At 36.9% G+C, this 23,182-nt stretch overlaps 1 protein-coding gene across 1 annotated transcript in view; it reads left to right on the plus strand.

The window, feature by feature from the left end:
• gpr158b (G protein-coupled receptor 158b) overlaps window positions 1-20,217 on the plus strand; it is a 71,570-nt gene extending 51,353 nt beyond the window's left edge. Inside the window, 7 exon segments of the mRNA XM_058757107.1 lie at window positions 1,221-1,330; window positions 1,457-1,695; window positions 7,719-7,857; window positions 13,998-14,103; window positions 14,217-14,363; window positions 15,290-15,299; window positions 15,302-20,217. Of these exon segments, the coding sequence (XP_058613090.1) occupies window positions 1,221-1,330; window positions 1,457-1,695; window positions 7,719-7,857; window positions 13,998-14,103; window positions 14,217-14,363; window positions 15,290-15,299; window positions 15,302-17,028 (2,478 nt within the window). The 3' untranslated portion in view covers window positions 17,029-20,217.
• The last annotated feature ends 2,965 nt before the right edge of the window (window positions 20,218-23,182 follow it).

Consider the following 23,182-nt stretch of genomic DNA (forward strand, 5'->3'; position numbering starts at 1 on the left):
CGTCATTCACATGCATAATAACATGAGTATATTTGTGCATATTTATGTAGTTTTGAAAGATATGTCAGTGTGTTTCATTTGCATCAAGTAAATTGAGCCTATTTTTAAGGCCATTAACACTGTTGCATTGTGAAACTATTGTAACAATTAAGAGTAGTTCACCCAAAAATGAAAATTTGCTGTAAATTTACTCACCCTCAGGCCATCTAAGATGTAGATGAGTTTGTTTCTTCATCAGATTTGGAGAAATCTAGCATTACATCACTTGCTCACCAATGGATCCTCTGCAGTGAATGGGTGCCGTCAGAATGAGAGTCCAAACAGCTGAAAAAAACATCACAGTAATCAACAAGAAATCCACACCACTCCAGTTCATACCATCTTGTGAAGCGAAAAGCTGTGTTTGTAAGAAATAAATCTATCATAAAGGTGTTTTAACTTTAAACCATTGCCAAAATGCAAATCCATAATCCATAATAATATCCATCTCCTGTTGCCTCGCACATCAAAATTCACCCACATGCTTGTTTAAAACTATTTTGAACTGTTTTGGCTTGTAAATGGTGCTTGATCATATGAAAAAATAAAAACCTCTGTGCGTACCCTCGGAAGAAATCCTGCAGGCGCCCCTGATTCAGACCAGATGACTTTTCACACTGGAGAAAGGAATACTGTGGAAAGAGGACTCATATTCTGGCCAGTTTTCAAAGGTTCTAAGTTAAAAATGTCTTAATGGTGAATGAATTTCTTACAAACACACAATTTTTGGCTTCTCAAGATGATAATTGAAGGACTGGAGTGGTGTGAATTTCTTGTGGATTATTGTGATGTTTTATCAGCTGTTTAGACACTCGTTCTGACGGCACCCATTCACTGCAGCGCATCCATTGGTGAGCAAGTGATGTAATGCTACATTTTTCAAAATCTGATGGTCTGAGAGTGAGTGAATTTCAGCAAATTGTCATTTCATTTACTTTTAGCAAAATATAATTCCTTACTACTTTCTTTTGATTTTTAATGTGAAATTTGGACATATTCTTGACAGGTCTCATGCGACTGAGCCAGCTACCTTCTGTTTCCTGAAGAGCATCAGTGAAACTGTGAAACTGATCTGTTCTTCTTATCATAATTATAGCCTTAGTATATAAAGAAATGAATGCAAAAGAAATTCAGTGATTAGTCAACTTACTAACTTTTCATTTGTATCTTTGTATCATCAGGTTATGATACAGTATTTTAATCCAAGTGTTTTCCGGTGTATTCTCCTGAGATGGGTCCGTTTGCTCGGATTTGCTATCGTCTACGGAACAGTGATTCTCAAACTGTACAGGTACAAATAATGCTGCCAACTTCACAGTAAACAATCATGTTCCTGCTGAAGTCTGCATAAGAAAAAAGTGTTGCTTTAGTTTACCACTTTTATCATTTTTGTCCTGTCCATGTTTCTCATACCAAGGGTTTTAAAGGTGTTCCTGTCTCGCACCGCCCAGCGGATCCCGTACATGACCAACTGGAGGGTTCTGCGTCTGCTTGCTGTGATTTTGCTGGTGGTCGTGTGGTTCCTCGTGGCCTGGACCTCAGCCGTATGCCAGAGCCCTGACACCCATCATGCCCTCATCGACATCGGTTTTACCCCAGAGGGCCTGCAGTTCAGCAGGTGCCTGCTGGACAGCTGGGACTACATGATGGCTGCAGGTCAGTTCTTATGCTTAATGTTATACTACTATGACCAGCACTGGAGAGCAAAATACAGACAGCGACACAATTAAACCACAATTAAGAATGTCAATAGATGAGATGCAGATTTAAAAACCAGCAATAAATATTATATGACATCATATATGCTTTATATATTTTTTATAATAATATTATAAATAAGTATATCATGAAGAAGTAGATTGCAGAGGTCAATATCTCACACACCTGCCGCCTTCGTTTGTGCTACCAGCAGCCTCAAACAAAAGGAAAATAAGGCAAGAATGCCAAAGTCTCAGGGTTATAGATGCAACTTTGACAGAAGAGATGTGGGATGTATAATCGGATCATCTGAGTGTAGCCAGACAGCCTTTAAGGCATGAGGGTGTGAGACGTGGCCAGTGATGCAGAGACGGTTCTCTCTGACAACTCCAGTACCTTCTGCTTACAGCATGAAGCACAGGGGGAACTGCATGGAGACAGCCCGGAAATGATATCTATTCATGCATACAAACAAAGGCATTCTCACTTGCATTATTTCAATGGTGGACAAAGATATAAGGTAAACTTATTGCACTTTTTGGTCCTTTTTGAAGACACAAGATAGTCTCAGTTGTCTCATTTCTTATTTATCCCATTTTCCTGGGGGGGGGGGGGGGGACTTTTCGTTTAGCATAGGGTCAGTATAGTTTACTAAAACTATAATCATAAAAAAAAAAAGTACCTTTAATGACTTTGATGACCACTCTGACTGACTGATTAATTCAAACTTATATCTCATGTCTTGAGTTTGAGACCAGTGGCTGCATCCTAAAATCACATAGGCTGCATCCGAAACCACAGCATGTCACAAAAAATTATGTCCAAATTCATAGTATTCTTGAGTAGGCAAAAAGTACCCAGATGACCTGCTACTCCCGGCATGATTCTGATGCGTGTATATGATGGACACTTTACTATCCCATGAGGCCATGGGAGAGGATTTATGAATGGCAGTGACTTGAGCAGCCGATGCTTGTAGGTCACATGACAATGATAACATAGCAAATGTAGCACGTCCAGATTACATTCATACTACCCACACTCATACTATATAGAATGTACTCTGTTTGTGGTCACCAGAGGCGTCATGCCCATTCAAAGTGAGGGGACACGTGCCCCCTCAGATTTTTGAGCCAAGTGGATTTTGAATGCAGCTTCCAAAAGAGAAAAAATAACTAATAAAATAATTAATATTTTCTATATTTCATACAATCACAACGGAGTGATGAGAACGTTTAGTGCGTCATATCATCAGCTGCTAAATTCAAATTTGCGTTCGCTGGCTGGCACTGAGCCAGATACAGACGCGTTTTTACAGCACTGCTCATTATAACCAATCACTCACGATTCTGTTGAGCTTATGAATGCAATGACCAATCAGAGGTGTTCAGATGAGTCATAGCTAAAATGCGAGTGTATCTTCAATATGTTATGGCATGACACCCATAAACAGACAGGTTTTTATGCATAGTTAATAGATTACATTATTAGGTTACTTTGACTATCGCCCACTATAGATCAGCATAGTAAAGGTGAGAATCAAGATATTTCATGATATAGTTAATGTGTTTGGGAATGTATCGAATAAAAAGGAAAAATAAATAAAACATAATTGCTGTTGGCTGCTGTGTGTCACATGACGACCAAAATGCCTACATGTTATAATGGATAGTCATTGCATGTATCAGAATTAGGCTACCTATTTGCTCTCGCATGAGCACATCTGTTTGCTCTCGAGACGTGTTCAGTCTTTGCACTTGCAAATTCCACCATGTAAATAGCGAATCCGCCATGGCGGATTCCCCTTAAAGGGAATAGGAGATGAGACTCTGATTGGTTTATTGCACGCTATACCCAAAACACACCCATTACTCATTAAGAGAATAGGGACAACCCTTTTAGGCCATGCACCGGGTGCGGCGACCATTTTTCCTGTCGTTAAGCTAGCAAAAGTGTATTCAGACACACTCTAAGTGCACCTTGCGCTTTAGACCTTGCGCTTAGATCGTTAAAATATGGCCCATACTCTCTGAGTAGACACTTCTTTTGAATAAGTACTTACTTTGCAACTGCAAAAAAAAACATGTTTTATAGAGCATGAATGAGAGTATTATGAATGTAAAATGGACGTACTACTATCTGTCATGTAGTCATTGTCGTGTCCTGCCAGCATCATTTGCTTTTCTTCACTGCCATTTACAAATCTTCTCCAGTGGTCTCATGGGATAGTAAAGTGTCCATCAGATGCACACTTCAGAAACTCCTTGGAAGTAGTCGGTTGTCTGGAAACTTCTTGCCTGCTGTTATATGAATAGCTGCTGTGAATCTGGACATACTACTCTTTCATATATTGTTTTTTCAGCTACTATATACACACATGGTCAGAATTGTTGGTACCTTTGGTAAATATGATCAAAGAAGGCTGTGAAAACAAATGTGCATTGTTAATCCTTAAGATCTTTTATTTTTTTTAAATCACAAAAATCTAAGCTTTCATTGGAGAATAAGAATTTAAAATGGGGGTGATATCATTATGAAATAAATGCTTTTCTCTAATACACATTGGACATAATTACTGGTAACCCTAGAAATTCTTATGAGTAAAATATATCTGAAATATATTCCCATTCATATTCACAATTTTGAGCAAAAAATTTTGAGAACATGTAGCAAAAACAAGAAAGAGCTGATTTGTGAGGAGAGCAATCATGCTTTTTCTAAAACCAAAATAAAACACCTCAAAATTGCAAATAAATAAATTAAGATTGAATTAAATTTAATTAAATTAAAAAGTCAAAGTGTTCTTGCACTGGATGTGCTGGTTTCAGCCTCATTGCCAGCTGCAGTCATGTCCTTATATATAAAACACCTGTGATTCACAACTACTTGCTAAGGAACTCGCATTCATGTAAAGTAGCCTTGTTGACAAGTTTGGGTGAGTCAGGGCAAAACGCACAAGATATAGTACTTTCAGTGCCCTGTAGTTGGCGATATCACATCTTTTGTATGTATATATGTATGTGTATATATGTGTGCATGTGTGCATATGTGTATGCATGTATGTATATATGTATATATATGTGTATGTGTATAGTAGAAACTTAATTTCCTGTAAAGCTGCTTTGCAACGATTGTATCGTAAAAAGCGCTATACAAATAAACTTGAATTGAATTGAATTGAATTGAATTTTGTAGCAGAAATAAACTGCTGCAGAAAATCTAGGTACCATGCAAAATGTAATGTGTAACTGCAACACTCATTTCAAATGTAGTGGAGTAAAGAGTACAGATACTCATTCAAAAATGTAGTGAAGTAGAGAATAAAAGTTGTTAATATCTTTGATACTCAGTACAGCTACAAAGTATCCGAAAAGATACTCAAGTACAGTAATTAGTTACATTTACTCCAATACTTTACACCTCTGCCTGTTTCACAGAAATATAAATAGGAGGGAAAACAAAGGCCAAATTCCCTTAATCATCCATCACAATGAGAAAAACCAAAGAATATATTTCTGATGTGCAGTAAAAGATAATTGAGCTTCACAAATTAGAAAGTGACTTTAAGAAATAAAATTTCCATTTCCACCATCAGGGCGATAATTAAGAATTTCCAATAAACATGAAATGTTATGAATCTGCCTGGAAGAGGTCTGTCTATATCGTCCTAATGCACGGTGAGTAGAAGAGTTTGAGAGGCTAAAGACTCATCAAGGATCACAGCCGGAAAATTGCAGAAAATAGTTGATTCTCGGGGTCAGAAAACCTTAAAATAATTATCAAACAGCACCTACATCACCACATGTTGTTTGGGAGGGCTTCAAGAAAAAAATCAAGAAAATAAAATGCTTTCACCAAAAAACTAATTCCAACATATTCAGTTATCAGACACGGCTGGAACTTCAAATGGGACTGGCTTCTATGGTCAGATGTTACTAAAAAAAATAGCTTTTTAGCAGCAAACACTCAAGATGGGTTTGGTGAACACAGGGATAAAAAGTACCCCATGTGTACAATGAAATATACTGCTGTATTTTTAATGTTGTGGGCCTATATTTCTGCTGGAGGTCCTGGGCATCTTGTCTTATCTTGTTCAACCAGACAATAATCCAAAAAACAAACCTCAAAAACAACACAAAAATGGGTCACTGAGCACAAAACCAAGCTTCTGCTGGCCATTCCAGTCCTCTGACCTGAACCCTGTAGAAAATGAGTGGGGTGAACTGAAGAGAAGAAGCACCAACATGGAGCTGGGAATCTAAAGGGTCTGGAGTGGTTCTGGATGAAGGAATGGTCTCTGATCTCTTGTCAGGTGTCTCTAACCTCATCAGGCATTATAGGAGAACATTTAGAGCTGTTAAACTGGCAAATGGAGGTTTCAAGAAGTATTGTATAAAAGGGTGCCGTTAATTGTGTCCAATGTGTATTAGAGAAAAAACATTTATTTCATAATGATATTTCCCCCCATTTTAAATTCTTATTCTCCAATGAAAGGTTAGGTTTCATTAGGTTTTTGTGAATTTTTTAAATAAAAGATCAAAAGGATTAACAATGCAGATTTATTTTCACAGCCTTCTATGATCATATTTATCTTGGGTACCAACAATTCTGACCACGTGTGTAGTATAGAGAAGTATGCTAAATAAGATGCAGCCTCTTTGTGAATCTTTTTGCCCAATTCATTCAAATGAACCATTTCATGTTGGCATGCAACCATTGGGTTGTGTTGTCTATTTATAGTCATTCTCTCTCATTATACTCACATCAGACTGCAAATCAGCTAAAACTAATGATTTTTTTCTGTGGAACTGTACATTGAGTAGCTATGCAGCAAACATGTCATAGTATTTTTCTACAGTCTTCAGTCCATGTGGTGAAAGAATGCATAAAAATCATAAAAATAATTTGACCTAAGTATTTAAAAAAAAAAATTGATTCTGAATGAGAAACAGTTCTCAATTCCTAACACGACAGCTTACAAATTAATGTGAATGGTTAAAATAGGGAAACAACTTTATTCAAATACTAAACTATATTTTGTTTTTTAAGGTTTTTTTTTTTTTTTTTTTTTTTAAACATTGTGCTGTGAAATGATTAATCGCGATTAATCGCATTCAAAATAAAAGTTTTTGTTTACATAACATATTTAAGTGTACTGTTTATATTTATTATGTATATATAAATACACACACGGGCATGTATATATTTAAGAAAAATATGTTATGTTTATATATTAAATATATTTATATATAATATAAATTATATGAATATAAATATATACATGTAAATACATGTAAATATTTTCAAAATATATACTGCATTTGTGTGTATTTATATATACATAATAAATATACAGAGTACACACACATATATTATGTGAAGAAAAACTTTTATTTTGGATGTGATTAATTGCAATTAATCGTTCGACAGCACTAATAACAATATATGGTCACTTTAGTTCTGTGACCAATTCTCACTATTAACTAACTCTTAACTATGACTTTTCCCTCAATTAACTCCTTATTTGCCACTTAATAATTAGGTAATTGTTAAATTTAGGTATGAAGTGGATTAAGGCATCTAAAATATGCTCATGCAGAATAAGGTATTAATATGTGCTTTAAGAGTACTAATAAACAGCCAATAAACATGCTAGTAATATGCATGCTAATAAGCAACTACTTAATAGTAAGAATTGGTCCTAAACTATGTTACGAAATATATATGTATAGTCTGATTATGGAGTTTAGAGATTAAGCAAATTCCATTCAGATTTGTAACATTGTTTCAAACGTCGCCTTCAGCATGTTTATGCACCGTCGACTCTGTGTTTCTTTGAGTGATGCGGCAAAGGAGAGAGGGAGGGGAAACAGCCTTTCAGGCCGTGTGAAATCACATCTTTTCAGCTGGCATTCCCAGACTTGACACTCTAAATAATTAGTGACGGCACTGTGCTGTGTCTCCTTGTGTTCCTGTTCCAGCGGAGTTCCTGTTCCTGCTATGGGGCGTCTATTTGTGCTATGCTGTGAGGACCGTTCCCTCTGCTTTCCACGAGCCTCGCTACTTGGCCATCGCCATTTATAACGAACTCCTCATCTCTGCAATATTTCACATCATTAGGTGAGCAATGTGCATTAGTTATGAGTAGCAACGGCAGAAGCATGATTAAGATGTCAGGCTTTCCATGTTTATTCATGAGACAGGCTCTCTGCTTTGTGAGTGGAATGCAACACCACACTTGAGGAGTAACATGCAAGCTGAAATGCAAATGAAATACAAACTGAAGGGATTTTCTGAGATTTGTTGTGTGTATTGAGGAGCGACTGAGGAGTTATGTTAGACATGCAATTTCCAAAAAATCTTTCGCCGGAAAAATTGTTTCTGTTGAAAATGGGTAAAAACGGTTAAATCAAACATTTCCCTTTCTTTCTTTGTTTTTTTTTTGTTTTTTTTTCAGTTAGAATTTATTTAGGAAGTTAACAACTTTTCAAATCTTTTCCAATTTTCAAAACAGATTTTAAAACATTAGGTGTCATATACTCGCCAAATTTGTAAATGGTTACAGAGAAAAACTGGACATCATACACTAAATGATCACATGCTACCATACTTTTCATTCTGTGGGTTATGTGCAACAAACCATCACATATGTAAATGGATATCTCATAGTCTATTTTTCTTCTTCTCACTAACATTTGGATATTAGAATCGAATAAAATGCCAACAACAAATAGACCTAGGCAGGTTAGCTGATTAATAATCCATAGATATTGCCATCCGTTCATACTGCTATTAGCAATTTCTCGAGATGCGATGAGACCTGTTTTCTGGTTTGTTCCTTGCACAGAAACACGTCTTGTTACTAGGAGACTCATGACAAATGAAAACAACATGCATTCTAAAATCAGCTCAAAATACACATTACAAAAACACAAAAAAATACAAAAAGCATGTTTGAAATCCACAGGCTGGATGGAATCATAGCCTGAAGATAAAAAATCTGTATCCATCATACAGCAAATCTGTTAGCTGCTGAAAATCTACAGACCGTCTCTGACTTTTAGCAACTCACCCAAAATGGGTTGTAAATTAAAATCACACACAGAATAACTATAGTAACAACGCAGGCAGCAGACAAATATTGGCGAAAGTAAAAACAGTCACACTTTATTTTAAGGTCCAGTTCTCGCCATTAACGAACCATTAAGTACAGCTTTTGCCTCAATAAATTCCTAATTTGCTGCTTATTAATAGTTAGTAAGGTGGTTGTTAAGTTTGGGTATTGGGTAGGATTAGGGATGAAGAATATTGTCATGCAGGATATGTGCTTTTTGAGCACTAATAAACAGCCAATATGTTCAAACAGGCCGTAAAATCCTACATGTGTACATGTGTAAAGAATGTCAACTGAAAAGTTAAACAACTTATAGAAAATTGCTTTTTATAAGACTGGTACTGAATTACTTGTGTGTAAGAAGAAATTTAACCCGTTATTTTATACAATTATATATTCAAGCTCCATTCCAGGTTGTTTAGTTCCTGCTCCCTGGTCACCGTTCGAGTGATTTGGTTGTACTAAACCAAATGTACTAAAAACATACTAGAAAGTTTTTCCTTTGCATTTTTGAAAGTTTTGCATATAGACGACAACACTGTCAAAACGGTCCACGTTCACACGGAGTTAAAGACACTGTATTATGCATGACAGGCCAGTAGATGGCGATGTCATTTTGTAAAGAAACACTATATGCCTGTGCACATATCTATAGACTGAACACATAATATGCATGTACATGACGTCACTGTTTTCACTCATTTATGTTTTTGTAGTTTACACAGAGATGATAACAATATTGTTTTCAAAAACTTGTAGTCTGAAACCTGTTTTTAAAAAGTTTGTGTTTTCAGACCCCCAAAATGTCGTTGTAATGTAAATGAATGGCCAAAATGCATAAAAAGTATTCTGTTTTTAGTTGAAAATGGTGTCGTGTAAATACACTCCTCACTGCAGTCAGTTTCAAATTTCTCTCTCCTCTCTGCTTCGATTAGCTTTCTTGTGTTTTCCACACATATTCCTATCATGAGCACTGCAAACACAGATAGGCAAAGTAGTATCAGCATACAAAAGCGTTGTGAGACGTTCGTGCTCTCTTTCATGTCTGCCTTCCCAACCTAGCACCATTGGGTTATTGATTATAAACCATTTTAGAGTGTAGCCTACTATAGTGGTAATTGGTTAAGAAAAGATCTTTCTCTTTATGACACACTTGTTTTTGTTTTGGAATTGAGAAAGTGGGATAGGACTTTACACAACAATATACCAGCAGAGGCTAATTGCTAATGCTAATCAGCTTAGACATTTATCAACTTTATTTTTAAACATACACTAAATTACAAGTTAAAAGATTAGCCCATGTTGTTTAATTTAAAAAGAGCTTCTCTTTATTTGCATGGCGATTTTTGTCCAACACAAACTCTGTTGTTTTAGTAAGGCGTTAAAGTGATTCTATGCAGCATGTCATCACATTCCCTCAAGAGTGTCCAAATGTCAGTTACTACACCCACCAGGAACACGGGCTTCCTGTTTTCTTTAGAGAGTGACAGTATCATATTCACATCTTATGAAACTCCAGCCCACATCCACTTATATTTACCACAGCAGTCTTAAGAAAGCTTCCTAAAGGAATGTTTGCTGCATTCAAAACACTGAACACAAGCTCTGTTGATGGCATTTGTGACATAATGCATACTGGTTACTGCAAATAATAATAATTGTATATCTTCTGTGTTTTTAGTAGCACACTTAGAATAGAAGTAAAGCAGGCCAACATACCAGAGGGTTTTAAAGCAGAAATGTGAAGCTTGTGTTTTTTTAAAGCACTTACATTAATTATTCAGTGAAAACCTGTTCATTATTAGAGATGTGAAATTGTCTAAAGCTGTCCCTTTGAGGTGGGAATACTATGTGGATGAACATCTGTATATTTACAGTATTTAATGGATAGTTACCTACTGTGAAAAAGAAGTGCCCTTAATTGTATTGAATGTGCAATGTAGTGTAGAAGTAATCATTCTAAGTAACTATATTTCACAGATAATATATTATTAAAGCGCACTTTGTAACAATGTCAAATTAAAAATTAAAATTATTTAATTTATTTTGATGTGTTGACTAAAATTATAAAGCATATGTAAATACTTTGATAATTTGTAATTATGATTATAATTTGTAAAGTACTACTTAAACTGTAGTGTTATTCAATATTACATTTAAAGTTAATACATTTTAAATGTACTAAATTACAACTTCATCATTGCAAATGTGTAATAACAAATATATACAGTATAATTTCAAGACATACAAATTTTAATAGAAATTACCTTAATTTTAAAAAAATGTAATTTATTTAACATTTTAATTTACTATAAATGCTTTTCAGTACATTTGATAGTACACATGAACTTTTATTTTAAAGACAATATATAAGTAACTATGAAATTATGAATTATGAAATATATAAAGATTAAAGATTTAATACGAACTTAAAATTGATTACATTTTATTTTAATTGCAATTAATATGCAAGTAATTGTCCTGAAAACGTTCATTTTGCACTAAAGTAAATTCTTTTAAAGTTTTTTAAAAGTATGCTAAAGTATACTTTTTTTTTTAAATTTATTAAATTTTTTTTTTAACAAGGGACTTCACATCTGTATCTGGTGTTCTTGCACTTAGTATGCTAAATTTACCAGGTTTACCGGCATTACTGGCTCTGTGCAGACACACATATCTCCATTTTGTCTGCAACCATCATTTCCCAGAGTGACACTGAACTGCAAATTTGCAGGGGTTTGTTTAACATGAATTGTGTAACCAAGCCCCCTATAATGACTGAAAGTCATCTCAGCCCCAATTAGAAAGTATAACCAGATCACATCAGCAGAACTTTGCACTGACTTGTAAAAAAGGTGAAGACAGCTGGCCTCAGCTAAACGACATGCATCACGAAGACAGCACTGATAAGCCACTTGAGAGAGGTTCATAAAATATGCCTGCTGCAGACAGCTCACGCATAAAACTACTAAAGCCTAAAATAAACCCATTCGGCCTGTTCCTGTCTCACCCTCAGTCTGCCATCTTTCAGACTGCTCTGGTGCTCCTTCATTTCACTCTCTTTGACCACAGAATTCTTTTCATTTATTTCTCTAGGCATAGATCTAGCAAGTGGAAGTTTAGAAAATATTTCAGAATCTGTGACAAATAGCCGTGAGCTCTCTTGAGCTTTGGTTTTCAACTAGTAGGTCATGACCCAAAAATAGGTCACATGCTGCGTTCAAGTCATGTCAGAATTAATGTATGTATGGGTTGAGTGCACATGGACACCAAAAGTCGTAATTACCAATGTGATTTAGTTTTTTCCTTATTGTGCCCTTCAAGCGGATTTAGAAATATCATAATTACGAAGTCCAAGCACACGAGTGTCTGAACAAAGCAATGTTTACGAGTGAGATGATGATACATCAGCTGTGACAATTGAAAGGGGGGAGTTGATTTGAAAAATCATGGAAAATAATATCATATACAGTAATATATCGGTGAGCTGAAAGCAAATTGTAGTGAATTATAATCATTTTTGCGAGTTAATCAACTTTCAAAGTTTGCTTTATTTAACACGTTTAGTTTTGATATGCATAAATAAGTGATAGAATAATAATTGTCATAATTTTGAAATGTAGTTGTTATGTGGCATGTTGAAATAACAAATGGTCTGAGGTACTTTAGGTTTCCCAGGTGCACTTGAAGGCAGTATAAGTCTAAAGAATTATGGCAAAATCAAATGGGTATTATTCATGATAATGTTGATGCCACTATTCAGTTTGTAGGCCTTCTGTGTGCTGCTGAAGATTCTGCTCATTTAACTGATTTATGAGGAGACAGACTTGTACGACCAACTGCATTTTCCATCATTCTCTGTGGTAACACGAGAATGAAAAAATACACAGATAAAACACTAATTACACACCTAATGTGAATTCTTTGCTCTTCATTTTGTTAAGTTACTGATAAAATGCTTTTTGGCTTTGTGAAATGGAAAGAAGGAAATTGATGTGTCATTTGAAAACAGTGGTAATTACAATTTCTATGTAAGTTTGAACTTCTCAGAAGAACTTGAATGCAGCATTAGATCTGTTCACAGTCAGCAGATACAACAAAAATGAATAAGCTCAAAAATCTGTATGCATTCTGCATCTAATATTCTGCAGCTTTACTTGTAGCTTGTGTCAAACACATTTTTTCATTTAATTGTTGGCTGCCGACAGCATAAAACTATTGATAAACACTGCATTGATATGTTTAGGCACTTATTGACTGTGCATTTCTCATATTCAGAAGCCTAAGAAAATTATTTGCTCAGTGATTGTTGTTTTATGCAGTAATCTGTAGAACAAAACATCTACATTGTTCTGCAGGTGTATGCATTTAAAAAAAATGTCAGTTTTTTTGCCTGTTAAAAATGTTTTTTATTTTTGGGTCTATGCAATTAATGTCAATACATTTAAGGACATTTTATTTTTATAAGGACAACTGCATTATTTTTGAATGATAGACTGTTTTGGTAGTGCATTGTACTGCTACTTCATGCATTCATAATCTGGGTCCTGAGTCAGAAACTCCGCCCTAGAGTATACTTGTGGAGTAAAAATGCACTGGTGTTATTTATGATGGAGGTATCACAGTGCCTAGCAGTTTTAGCAGAATCTGTTTCTCCACACTCCATTTCTTTGCGATGTCTGCAACCCCTGCTGGTTCTAGCTGATAAGCTCTGTTTGTCTGAAAAGTGGTTATGCTCTGTTTTGATGTTTTGCCAAAGCAGCTCTTGAAAGGCGGTGTGATTAATGAGCCAGAATTTCATTTCTCTTTGCATAACAGAGGAACAATGACCTCCGTTGCCTCCAAAATCATCAGGATACCTAACCCTGTTGACTAAACACTGTTTAAATAAACAGAGCAAGCCCTTAGATGGCACACCACACTTTCAATTACATTTGCCCTCATTATGCTGTTTGAAGCTCTATGTTGTGAAATTTTCTCCTGATCCTAAAAGGTTTCCCCCTTTTATTCAACTTTGATCTGCCATTTGTGATGCTTTGTCAAAAAAAAAAAAAGTCAGAGGAGCGGCCTGAATGTGGTGATGAAAGTCAGCAAATGGCAAAAATTCGCTTTTGGCACCTTTAACAAGCTTTGGTCTGATCTACAGGTTTTCTCTCGGCACTGGGCTGCATCCAGACTGGATGCTAATGTTATTTTTCGTACACACACACCTGACAGTGACGGTTACATTGGGATTACTTCTCATTCCAAAGGTAATTATTATCCTTGTCATTAAAGCTATAGAATGTCTGCAAACAAGCTTATGGAGATTAACACAGTCGTGTTTTTGAGAAAGGTTCATAGATTGTTTCGTCCTTCACTGCAGTTCTTGTTCACTGGAACTCATACACGGGAGGATATAGCCACAGAGGCTTACGATGATGAGCTGGATATGGGTCACTCAGGCTCCTGCCTGAACAGCAGCATAACATCTGCCTGGAGTGAGCACAGTCTGGATCCCGAGGACATTAGGGTAAGACATCTTCACATGGTTCTCTTAACTTTTAGATACACAAACAATATCGTAAAAATCTGACAAACATTTGTAATGTTTGAACCACACTGTTCAAATTGTCAAGTGTTGATTAAGAATCTCATTTAGATTTCTGTTTAAATTTCAGTGAACAGTCTTGTTAGTGATATCCCTGTGTTTTGTTTATGTACTCTTATCATGTTTCAGATTAGGTGCATTTTAGGGAGTTAATAGCTCCAACTTACCTTGAACTTGAGAAAACTGTATTTCTTAACAGGAAATTCTTAGCATAGTTCTGAATATTATAAATAATTTTAGCCGTCATAGTTTACCTGTAAAAAAGGTAATGATGATGAGCATGATAGAGGCAGTGTTCATTTTTATTCCAGTCTTATTGAGATGACAGCATGAGTATATTATAGGGTTCCGATGGTAATGGAATAGTGATTATTAATATTGAACTGCAAATACTTGTTTTTTTATGAATGCCATCTCTCTGTAAAATATGTATCCAGTAATCAAGAACTTTCCATTGTTTGTTGATTGCCAGACCTCTAAATTATCGATGGAGACCAGATCACAAGTGAAATATGATCTGAGTTCACTTTAATGTCAAAAAACAATAGCCTTTTGGCCGGTTCCCTGGCATTTAGTGCAGTTGTGCTTCTGGCAACTGGAGTTCAAATCCCAGCTTTTGGTCCTTTCCAATCCCGTCTTTCTTCTTTACTATGTTCACTTCACTCTTCACAATCTACTTGCAAAAACACTTAACATAAATGTTAATGCAAAGAAAACTGGGTTCTTTTTCACTTAATTCATATTTTGGTCAGTTTAGACTAGAGGGGTCTGAGTTTGGCTCTTCTACAAGAGTGAAAACCTTGACTATGTTTTGTGTGTCAGTTTTATGTGTTCTTTGCCTTTATCAGGAGGAGCTCAAGAACTCTATGCTCAACTGGAGATCTATAAAAGAAAGAAGATGCTGGCTAATAACCCTCACTTACAGAAAAAACGCAGTTCCAAGAGAGGACTTGGACGGACACTAATGCGCCGCATCACAGAAATACCTGAGACAGTGAGTCGGCAATATAGCCGGGAAGATCGAGATGCAAGTGACCATGGGAGTAACAGAGGCACCTTAAGAAGAAACCCATTTGACCCATCTCACTCTGGGAAGTCAAGGGAAGAATCGTTAAAGAGCAAGATGTTCTCACTGAAGAGATCTCACAGCTATGACCATACGCATGACCAAGGTGGGGAAACCAATGGAGTGTGTGAAGATAAAATGGAGAACTCTACTACTGAGGCTTCTCTGCTTGACACCTTGATGGGCCGGAGGTCCAACAAGAAGAACCCTGAGGTGCCAAAGGTCGAGTTAGCTGAATCTACCGAGTCAGTGCCCTTAGTGTGCAAGTCTGCAAGTGCACATAACCTAGCAGCAGAAAAAAAGCCTGTACATCTTCGGACCTCGATGTTACAGAAGTCACTGTCTGTCATTGCTAGCGCCAGAGAAAGGACACTGGGGATTGCGGGGAAGACCCACAGTGTGGAAGATGGCAGTAAAAAGGGTCTCAAAGCAAGGGACAGCACGGCGCTTTCGGAAGTTGACGAATCCCCTGAGCGTCTACCAAAAATGATCATCAGCCAGTCGGTTGAGTACACCAAAACGCCTAGTAAGATGGGCATCATGAAGCAGCAGGTGAGCGGCAGTCAGCCCTCCATTTGTTCAGAACCAGGGAAGAGCAAGGACCTGTACGACCTCTCTGAGGTGTGCCCTTGGGAAGTGGAGGAGTTACCCACTCCAACAGAGGGCAAGTCCCAGAAGCATGTTTCCATTGCTCCCACCGAAACTAATACAATCCATGGGAGCAGTGCAAAAAGTGGACACAAGTCTCAACACAAACAAAAAGGGTTGGGCCAATCTCCGTCAAACCGGCGCCGCTCCAGAGATAAGACTGGGGACAGGGATGAAGGGAGGAAACCCAAATCACCTCTCAACCTCAATGCCCACAAAGACACAAGTTCGTGGAACTTTGAGGATCTACCAGTGCAACCAATGGAGCCTGTAGGACTGTCCCCCGAGAGAACAAGCCGCAAGAAAAGTGTCACTCCCACAGATGGAAAGCCCAAGATCTTGGGATGTCTCTCAGACATCTCCAAGTCCACAGGAAGCCTTTTGCAGCCTCCAGCTCTCATGGTGGATATCTGCCCTTGGGATTACGATCCCCCTCTGTCCCCCAACCAGGACAAGACTTGCAGCCCCACACATCATTCAAAGAGAAGAGATTCTTGCTCGAAAAGAAAGGGATCCTGCTCCTCCAAAGACAAAGCTAAGGATAAAGAAGATGACAAACGAACGTCCAAGAGTAAGGAGCGGAGAAGCTCCTCAAGCAAACCCTCCGAGAAGCGTCGCACAAGCCAATCAGAGGGAGACCAAGTTGCCACAGTGGCATCTGGAAGGAGGAGGAGCTCTACTAGAGACTCCGCCATCAGTAAGCGTGCTGACGTTTGCCCCTGGGAGACAGAGGTATTGCCAAGTGTTACCCCAAATGATAAACAGCCAGCAACGACTGAGAACCACACAACTCGAACACCCTCCACTTACCAAAACATGGCTGAGGTTTGTCCATGGGACTTTGATGAGGATCTGTCAGGGAAGAGTGCATGACACAGTAATCACAAAATTAGACCACTCCGGTAGGGTTTCTAAGATGAAAGTTAAGGCCCATTCACACCAAGAAAGCTAACTGTAACGATAACTGGCTTCCACACCAACAACAGACAATAATGTGTGCTGCAGTTATATAGTCTGCCAATTTAAATGCTCCTTGAAGTTGGGTGGATTCTTTTTGGCAGTCAGTGTTTTTTATCATTCATCAGCTGAAAAAAAAAACATTATTCTAAATTCTATTGCTGTCGTGTGGACATTGCTATTTTCATATATTTAGAACAATTATTAAACCTTCATATTTATAATTGTCATCCTTGGTGTGAATGGGTCTTTAGCCTTATTTTCACACTTATTTGCTTTAAGTTTTCAGTAAATTTTCATATATACCAAGTACAACACTTTCTCAGAAGATTTCAATTCTTGTTAATGTAAAATGTAAAAGTTTCATCCACAAAAACTGGCTTCCAGTTGAAATAAAATGGATATGGCTTCCAACTGAAATAAAAATATAGTGCCTTGCAAAAGTATTCAAACCCCTCTCATTTTCAGTTTCAAGATTGATGTTTTATATATTTATTTAAACATTTTTATGTGACATTTCTTTCATTATATTTTAACATTTCCCTAAAAAAAAATCTGGAGGGCAAAAACATAACACAGTGGATGTCCCAGTGGCACTTCTGTTTCAGTTGTCAGGAAGCGTCCAGAAAATGCAATGTTCAACCCCTAAATAATACCAACAATTTCTTTGAAGAATTAGTTAATTATTTTTTTCTCACAAACATTTCTGAAAATGAATACTGCAGTTTTTCAAATCAGTAATTAAGATAATTTGTTTTGGCGGTTTGAAGACCTTCACAAGGCACAGTTAGAGAGAGTGGGGTAAGATGAGACGCATCCTGTATTATATGGCTATTTTTGATGGAATAAACCACACAATCCTAACCCTAACTCCAGTGAGTAATTTTCTGGACAGGCTTATTATGAATAATTTTTTGAAGGTCAATTTTATATATATATTTAAAAAAATTATTGTATAGATATATACCTTTAAGATTGCCCAGGAAAAAGGTCTGGCTCATGTAAGTCGATTTGAACTATAGGTATTTAAAACTGGCATTTTTTTTTAAACTAACGGAAAACAATCTTTTGTGTAACATTTAAAATATAGCTGTTGTAATGTTTCCATGTGGCAACTATCCCCAGTCCCAGTCTCTGCTGTATATCATACATGTTGGTGACTTGATAGATGTAACAATATATCAATGATTTGGCTAAATAATACAACTAAAACATAGCATAGCACCTTTTTTTCTTCAAAAAATGGTGGTGGGGAAAATTACTTATGGGAAAGTTGAGCTTGTAAGAAATCCTATTTCATTGGCCCTATGCTATAAATGTTTTCTTATAATAGCAGTTAATAGGAGGCTCCTCTTACCCTATTCTTGTCTACATATTTAAATTAAAGGTGCAATAGGTGATTGTCTTCAGAAACATTTTTTGTTATGCTGGTTGAAAGTCTCTTCTTATTTCGATAGTGGTCTAAATGTATTTATCTGTATTGATATATTCTGTGGAAGGTGTAGGTCCAAGAAATGTTCGTCCAATCATAACGCTCGGTCCGAGCATTTTTATTGGCTTTCCTACCTGCCTGTCAAAGTATGTATTTGCATACCTCTTCGCACCCTGTTCGCGCAGACAGGATATGTCATCAGCGCGTTCACGTACACTATTGCAGACAGAGCGAGAATGGCAGACAAACATCAACAACCCGATCTTCCTTCCCGGTATTGTAGTACTTTTACTAACTGTACTATAAAGTTTTCTCACTGGTGAATGACACATTATGTAGCCCAGCGTTCCCAATTCCAGTCCTCGCATATGCATGCATATTTTGCATGTCCCCCTTAGTTAACACACCCGATTCAGATAACCAGCTCGTTAGAAGTGAGCTGCGTGCATGAACTGTGTTCTAATTGACATGCTCCCTACACAGTGTTCATTGCTCCATGAGCAGGGAAATCCGTTGAAGTTTATTTCACTTCGGAACATTCATTCACAGATTTGCGCTGCCCAGCATCTTCACACACAGACGAAACTTACTAGAGAAGTGTGAAGTGTGACATAATATACCTCTGTAAATACATACTATTTAAATTTGCATCTCGCACACTTTAATGCCCTTTGTATGGAACATATACGCTAACTTCGAACTGGAAACTGCTGATTGTAGTAATGTTGTCTCTGGTATTCTGGTCTGTGAGTATATATGCGTGAAGGGGGCGTGGCTTAGACGGTGATTGCAGGGAAGGTGGGATGTTCGCTTTCAGTGCTATCAGGCTAAAGTTAGCATTTTCCAAGATCTCCTACTGCACCTTTAATTGTAAATTGCAAAAATATATAAAAACATTCCCAAATTTTATGAACAACAACATTCAACTCATGCCCACTTAAAGTGTAAGTGATGGATAATTAACATCTGTCTTTTAAAATATATCCCATGTTCCTCAAAAACCTTCAAATTACCAAATATATTTAGGGACATTTTTCATATTCATGGTTACTATTTTAGACACGGTTTACAATGTTTTAAACATTATGAATGGTAAACTGTACACCAGCAGGTTGCAATGTAAATCGGTTGTTTCATCATTCTCTGTAAAACATTTGTATCAGTAAACTGCATGAATGCAAGTAAACCAAGCTGCATTTTTAATCTATGTTAAATATTGAGAGAGAATTACAGTTCAAAGCATTTGTTTGATCATTGCATGGGCACACTTATCTGTTGCATTGTTGCTGGTAAAGTATTGTTTTTTCTTGTTTTACTGAACCCCTACTGTTCTGTTGTGATTTGTATCAGAATCAACTACTGTTTTAAAGCATAATCAGTGATGTCACCCTATTGATGATTGTTGCATCAATGTATACAAAGTCACATTGGCTCTTGCATGACAATGAGTAGGTCTGTCTTTTAACTGCACATTAAATTCCAAATCAGCAGGAGTGTTGTGAGTCTATTGAATATCTCAATGTAAAGTTACATTCCTAACTTCAGTATTATGCAGTTGTTATGCTCAATAGCAATCCACACAGGAACATTTCTACTGTAAATATATATTGTGTGATTCTTTGTGATAGCATGTACAATACTTCCTGCAATAAACATACTGTGTTCTGATTTTACTGGCCTCGTGATCCTCATCATACACTTACATGATGAAGTTTTTAAGTAGTCCCCAATGGAATACTTCTCTAGGGTTTGCTTTATGTCTACCAAAGAAAAACAGATTTGGAGAAATTTAGCATTGCATCACTTGTTCACCAATGGATCCTCTGCAGTGAATGGGTGACGTCAGAATGAGAGTCCAAACAGCTGATAAAAACATCACAATGATCCACAAGTAATCCACACCACTCCAATCCATCAGTTAACATATTTTTAAATGAAAAGCAATGCATGTTTGTAAGATACATTTACATTTACGTTTAGTCATTTAGCAGACACTTTTATCCAAAGCGACTTACAATTGGGGAATACATACAGTGATTCATTTTAAAGAGGCAAACAGACACAGGAAGTGCTCGTAATACCAAGTTTCAGGCATTGTTCCAAACAAGTACAAGCTAAAAATGGAAGGAATAAATAAATAGAAAGACAAAGTTTTTTTTTTTTTTTAAATTTAGGATGAAGTCAAATATTGTTGAAAGAGATGAGTTTTCAGCTGTCGCTTGAAAATTTTCAGTGAATCAGCATTCCGGATTGGGGTTGGAAGATCGCTCCACCAGCCAGGAACGGTGAACGAAAACATTCTGGAAAGTGATTTTGTGCCTCTCTGTGACGGTACCACGAGGCGTAGCAGATCTCAGATTTCTGGAGGGAATGTAGATTTGTAATACTGAGTGGAAGTAGGCGGGTGCTGAGCCTGTGGTTGTTCTATACGCAAGCATCAATGTCTTGAACTTGATGTGAGCCGCAACTGGTAGCCAGTGAAAGGAGATAAAGAGAGGTGTAACATGGGGTCTTTTGGGCTCATTGAAGACCAGTCGTGCCGCTGCATTCTGAATCATTTGTAGAGGTTTGATTGTGTTTGATGGAAGTCCACCTAGAAGAGCATTGCAGTAGTCCAGCCTAGAAATGACAAGTGCCTGGACAAGAAGTTGTGCAGCATGCTCCGTTAGAAAGGGCCTGATCTTTCTGATGTTGTGCAATGCAAACCTGCAAGATCAAGCAGTCTTTACAATGTGGTCTTTGAAAGTCAGCTGGTGATCAAAGATCATACCAAGATTTCTGACTGAACTTGGTGGGGTAATTGTAGAAGTACCTAGCTGGATGGTGAAATCATGCTTTAGAGTTGGAGTGGCAGGGAAAACAAGAAGCTCAGTCTTTGCCAGGTTGAGCTGCAGGTGATGTTCTTTCATCCATGCCGAGATGTCCGCCAGGCAGCCTGAGATCCATGCAGCTACCGTTGGATCATCTGGTTGAAAAGAGAGATAGAGCTGTGTGTCATCAGCATAGCAATGGTAGGAGAAGCCAGCCATGTGCCTGTATGATGGGACCCAGTGATGTAGTATATATGGAGAAGAGGAGGGGTCCAAGAACTGATCCCTGTGGAACCCCAGTGACCAGTTGATGTGCTTTGGATACCTCACCTCCCCAGGCCACCTTGAACAACCTACCAGCGAGATAGGATTTAAACCCTGTGATGCCCAGTGATGAGAGTGTGGATACAGATCCATCATTAAGATGTTTAACTTTAAATCGCCACTTCTGGCCAAAATAGAGGCCATAATCCATAATAATGCTTACTCTAGTGAAAAATCCACCCCGTTGTCCTCTCACATCAAAATCCAACAACATACTTGTTTAGGACTGTTTTTTTATTTTATTTTTATTACAATTATGCTTGATCTGTACATATTTCTCTAATGATTCAGACGTGATGACTTTTTCACTGGAGAAAGCAATATTATAGAGGATTCTTATTTTAGCCAGAAGCAATGGTTAAAAAGTTAAAAACATCTTGAAGAGTTAATCACCCTAAAATAGTTTTTTAAAGCCCATTTCTAGGATTCATATAAAGCCATATAATCTTTTATGTGGGGAAAGCCCATTCAAAAGTAGTTTTTCTCAATATTTATCTTTTAGCTGTACTAAGCACCTATTTGAATTAAGAAATACAATATTGCTAGTTTTTTTTTTTCTAGGCCATCACAAAAAGGCTGCATACACCCATGTACATGGAAATGTGCAGCAGAAGACAGTGCGCAAAACACATATGAAATCCTTCTTTGATAAACTGAGGGGTGTGAACAACATGAGGTATACTAGTACGGTTTGTGTCGAGTTAAATCAAATAGTAAGACTGCCTCCCTGTGGCCAAACACCAACAGTTCACAGTGTAGCTTAACTGAGAAAGCAGTGCAATGAGAATGTTATGCTATTTTATACATACAGATGCATCTCAATAAATTAGAATGTCGTGGAAAAGTTCATTTATTCCAGTAATTCAACTCAAATTGTGAAACTTGTGTATTAAATAAATTCAATGCACACAGACTGAAGTAGTTTAAGTCTTTGGTTCTTTTAATTGTGATGATTTTGGCTCACATTTAACAAAAACCCACCAATTCACTATCTCAACAAATTAGAATACTTCATAAGACCAATAAAATAAAAAAAAACATTTTTAGTAAATTGTTGGCCTTCTGAAAAGTATGTTAATTTACTGTATATGTACTCAATACTTGGTAGGGGCTCCTTTTGCTTTAATTACTGCCTCAATTCGGCGTGGCATGGAGAGAGAATATTGAGAGAGAATTACAGTTCAAAGCATTTGTTTGATCATTGCATGGGCACACTTATCTGTTGCATTGTTGCTGGTAAAGTATTGTTTTTTCTTGTTTTCAGAATCAAGCATTCCACGGAGCCGTGTAATAATTTAATTTAAAGCACAGCCACCACAAAATAGTTTATTAGCTATGATGCTGGTTTTGAGATCAAATGTTTGCATGGTTATGTCAGGAAACACTGGCATATAAAAATGCCTTGGAAAAAAACATTAATCTTAAAAAAATAAAGCATAAACCCAAATAGAACAGTTATCGAATAAGCATGTGTCCTATTCTGTGTCCTAAACTCCTGAAACAT

Source organism: Onychostoma macrolepis, chromosome 02, assembly GCF_012432095.1.
Source record: "Onychostoma macrolepis isolate SWU-2019 chromosome 02, ASM1243209v1, whole genome shotgun sequence".
Classification (NCBI taxonomy): Eukaryota; Metazoa; Chordata; class Actinopteri; order Cypriniformes; family Cyprinidae; genus Onychostoma; species Onychostoma macrolepis.